The sequence below is a fragment of the Glycine max genome, chromosome 14 (assembly GCF_000004515.6).
Source record: "Glycine max cultivar Williams 82 chromosome 14, Glycine_max_v4.0, whole genome shotgun sequence".
Taxonomy (NCBI): domain Eukaryota; kingdom Viridiplantae; phylum Streptophyta; class Magnoliopsida; order Fabales; family Fabaceae; genus Glycine; species Glycine max.
Genome location: NC_038250.2, coordinates 22734133 through 22738496, shown reverse-complemented (window position 1 = coordinate 22738496; position 4364 = coordinate 22734133). Strand labels below are relative to the sequence as shown.

At 35.0% G+C, this 4364-nt stretch overlaps 1 protein-coding gene across 1 annotated transcript; it reads right to left on the bottom strand.

Annotated features, from left to right (window-relative positions):
* Window positions 1–3736: 3736 nt before the first annotated feature.
* On the bottom strand, window positions 3737–4123 carry LOC112999341 (cytochrome P450 93A3-like). Its single transcript, XM_026125394.1, has one exon. The coding sequence runs from the start codon at window positions 4121–4123 to the stop codon at window positions 3737–3739; it is 387 nt and encodes a 128-aa protein (XP_025981179.1).
* Window positions 4124–4364: the final 241 nt, after the last annotated feature.

Here is a 4364-nt window from a genome sequence, read left to right as displayed (position 1 = left end):
TTACATTTATTTGTGTTTTTGCATTCAAACACGTTCAAGCAAATATGTAGCATATACATATATTTACTGCTACTAATAATTGCAAAACATTCACGTTAATTTAATTAAAGAATATAAACTTTCAATCCTTTAATTACGTTTAATAATCATTTTTTTTTTGAAAAAAAATCACAAGTGGGATTGGAAATAACAAAAAGGGGTTTGCAAATAGCAATTTCCAAAATATTTCCTTTCTTCTTCCCCTGTTTGGAACGTTGTGCAGCAGCCTTTTCCATGATTTGGAATTAAAAGGAACCTACTTTACGGTCATGTAGCTTTCTCCAAAACATTTGAATTAGCCTTTCTCCATTAGAAATAAATTAATGGCTTTCTCTACTCTCATTCTAGTTAAATGCTTAACGTCCTTTAATGGCACGAGAGAAGCTTTCTCGTGATATACATAATTTCATACTTTGCAGTGGAAAATATAATTAACGCGAAAGACACATTATTAAAACATTAATTAAAAATACATGTAACACAAATTAAAATCCCTAAATTTCATAATTAGGTTTGATGCATAATTTAAAGAAATTAAATTATCCCTAAATTTCATAATTAGGGTTCATGCATAATTGGGAAAAATTAAATCATTCTTGGAGAATCATAAATTTCATAACACATGCTCTGATACCACATGTAAAAATTCTTAAGAGGTTTCCTAGACTATCAATGATAGGAAACAACAGGATCTTGAAACCTATGGTTCTCACAAACAATCAATGAACAACCATAGATAATGATGTGTACCTTTCTCCATGGAAGACTTGTACCTTTCTCTGTAGGAACTTATCTCCGGTGCACTTTGATTTCCTTGAAAGAGGAGAGAAATAAGATTTCACTTCCTTAGGCCTTTCTTTTTTGCCTCTCTCCATTCGTGATGGCTATGGGTGAGAGAGAACACTTTTCTGGTCAGGAAGGGGACCTTATTTCACGTTAGTGGATATTAACCCCCCTTTTATAACCACTACTCCCATCAAGTAGCAGTTAGCTCTAGAAACTTCTCCTATTAAGCCCAGTTACAATTGAGTCCTTAATCGTTAATTATTTACTTATTAGTCCTTACATAAGTCACATGCCTCTCACATGCCTTACATAAGTCACATGCCTCCCATCATGTACTGCTACTTGTCTTATACAATTCTTTTGAAGGAGAAGTAATACTACCAGAAAAATCAAAATTAGCAAGCGAGTGAATCTGTGGTTAAATATACAAAAATCAAAAATAGTTTGTGACGAACTAAGCTCTTGCAAATTTTGGTGACACAAACAAACACTTTAGCAAGAGATTTTTTTCCTGTTACAAACAATGACAAAATTTGTTTTGTCACATCATTTAAAAAATTTCATCACATTTTATGAAAACAAATGAACAATTTTAATTGTATATGATTTTCTTTCACTGAATGTGACAAACAAAAAATCCGTCACAAATCGTGAAGGACTGTTGTATTCATAGATAATGAGAAATTATCCCTCACAACTTTAATTGTTTGTCACCATTATCCCTTTTCTATTTGTCATTGATGCATTGTCTCTCACAAATTGTATAGAATTATTTCCATCGCAAACAACAAAAAGATTATCATTTTGGTCCTAATCCTCCACTATTTGAGATGGAAATATTATCACTACTACAAAAATATTGATTTAACATCGGTAACTTAACATCAATTTTTTTAAAAACCGATGTTAAGAAAAATGCAGTGGCATTTTCGTAAATAAGTTGACTTAAGTAACATCGGTTTTGAAAAAACCGATGTTAACTAGTTGATGTTAACATCAGTTTTTCAATAACCGATGTTAACATTAAGTAACATCAATTTTTTCAAAACCGATGTTAACTTGTTGATGTTAACATCGGTTTTTGAAACAACCAATGTTAACATTAATATGTTAACATTTGTTATTTAAAAACCGATGTTAACATCAACTAGTTAACATCGGTTTTTGCAAAATCGATGTTAACTTTAGAAAGTTAACATCGGTTATTTAAAACACTGATGTTGACATCAACTAGTTAACATCGATTATGTTTAAAAAACCGATGTTGTCTCGTTGATAAGTTAAAACCCTGAAAAATCCATTTTCCCTCCACGCGATCAGTTACCAAAACCCTTTCTCCCTTTCTTCCTCATCGCTTAGGCTGTTTGTCTTCCTCACTGAAGCTACCATTCCCGTTCGAGTTGGAGTTCATGTTCGAGTTGGAATTCGCACCAGTTCCCATTCGAGTTCATGTTCAAGTTGGAGTTCGAGTTGGTGTTCTAGTAGGAGTTCGAGTTCGCAGCAGTCCCGTTCGAGTTCGTGTTCATCACTGTCGTGATTTAGGTACGTGGGCAAACCTGCTTCTTTCTATGCTCTTTGGTCATAAATCATGTCATGATTTCCCCTATTGTAGAGTGTGAGTGAGCACCCTGCTTCACTTCGAATGGCGTCTGCTTCTTCCTTTGTTTGAATGGTTTTCGTTGCAAGTTGCTTTTCTGATTTTAGCTACAAATTTTAAGTTAAAATAGCATCTTAATTGTTTGTCTTCGAGTTTGATTATTCCATCCTCATGGGGATTCAAAGCTTTTTGTGGCTTTATGTTTACAGTGACCCTCGAGCTCACCTGCACTGTGCCTTTGTGTGTTCAATCTCTACGAAGCAATGCTGGAGAAGTTGATCAGTGAAGTTTCCATCAAAGGTAAGTACCACTATCCCTGAAACATTTTTTTCCTTCCATGATAGAAAAATGGTTGAACCCAACATTTAGTAATTCATATGGTACCGTTGTCTGCCTATTTTTGTGCCTGTGTTTGCCTTGTTGAATTTAGTTATCAGTTTAGTTCAATTCAAAATAGTTTTTAGAACTAACCTAGGTTAGGTATGTTGGGTCTTTAATATCGACGGTTTGAAGTACTCAATGTAGGCTTATAATTTTAAGAATTTCCCCTTATCTTTCTTAGTCTCCCCTTCTGACTTTGCAATTAGGTGGCTACTACCACAACCATGATGACAAGGTCCCATCTCATCTTGTTACCATCTCTCTATTGGCTTCCTTTTTTTCTCTTGCCCACCCTCTCTCTACATCTCTCTTACTCATGTTCTTTTTCGCTCCCTCCACATCTCTCTTTCCCACTCATGTTCTTTTTCTCTCTCCACATCTCATCTTACAGTTAGGTTTTTTCAGTTTTATTTTGGGACTAAGGTATGATGACTTGTAGCTAAAATGTGCAAACACGATGTTTGATTTTGCTTTCCTGATTTTGGGGGTTTAAAATTGTTTCAAAATTTACTTTAAAGCATTACTTGTCATCTTAAATTTGGGAGTTTAAATTATAAGAGAACACATTATTAGCTACATCAGCAGATTTTCTTAACATCAATTTTGTGGACCATAATTAATTAATTCCAAATTAGAGGACTAAAAAATCACTTAAATTCAAGGGACTAAAAAAAATTACTTTTCAATCTAAGGGACCAAAAGAGTCTAACTTTGTTTACTACATCAACAAGGAGTCTAACTTTGCTTCTAGGTTTCATACTTGGTCTTAATTTGAGTGACACCAAGAAATAGTATTTAGCATGATACAAAGGGAATGACATGAGTCTTGATTTTCGGACACAAATCAAGGGTTCAACACTTGAAAGAATAAATGAAGGTCCCTCTTCCATGTCAACACAACCACAATACCCTCCTTTTTCTTCAGCCTTCAATTCAAAGCATTGAATCATAGCAGCAAGGGTGGTGTGAGCAACCTTTAGTGCTAGTGAAGCTCCTGGACACCCTCTTCTTCCACTCCCAAGGAAAAAGTTGATAATGGTGTCCCCTGACCCCAACTTGACCCATTTTTCCACTCTCATTATCATTGCTAAGAAACCTTTCAAGCCTAAACTCAAGAGGATCATCCCAGTGCTTTGGATCCCTACCAATAACCCATACAATAGTGAAAACCTGAGTCTTTGCTGGAATGTCATATCCAGCAATAGTGCAATTCCCAGTTGACTCTCTCAATACAAATGGAGATGGAGGGTGAAGCCTCAGTGTCTCCTTCACTATGGCTTGGAGATAAGGAAGATTATTTATATATGTTTCCATTACCATTCTGTCTTTGCCAATGATAGAGTCAACTCCTTCCTTGCTTTCTCCATGACTGTCGGATGGTTAATTAGTTCTGCCAGTAACCATTCTAGAGTAACTGCAGTTGTGTCTGTCCCTCTTGTGAACATATCCTGAGAAATAATAAAGAGAAATTATTACCAAGAGTCATTGTGTTAAAAAAAGGTGGAATGACAAGAGAACTCAATTTTCACAAGTTTGACTAATTAAGATGCAAAGATACTGG

Excerpts from the sequence above, each read along its gene's own strand:
- LOC112999341 (XM_026125394.1), bottom strand. The coding sequence starts at position 4,123 with ATGGTAATGGAAACATATATAAATAATCTTCCTTATCTCCAAGCCATA.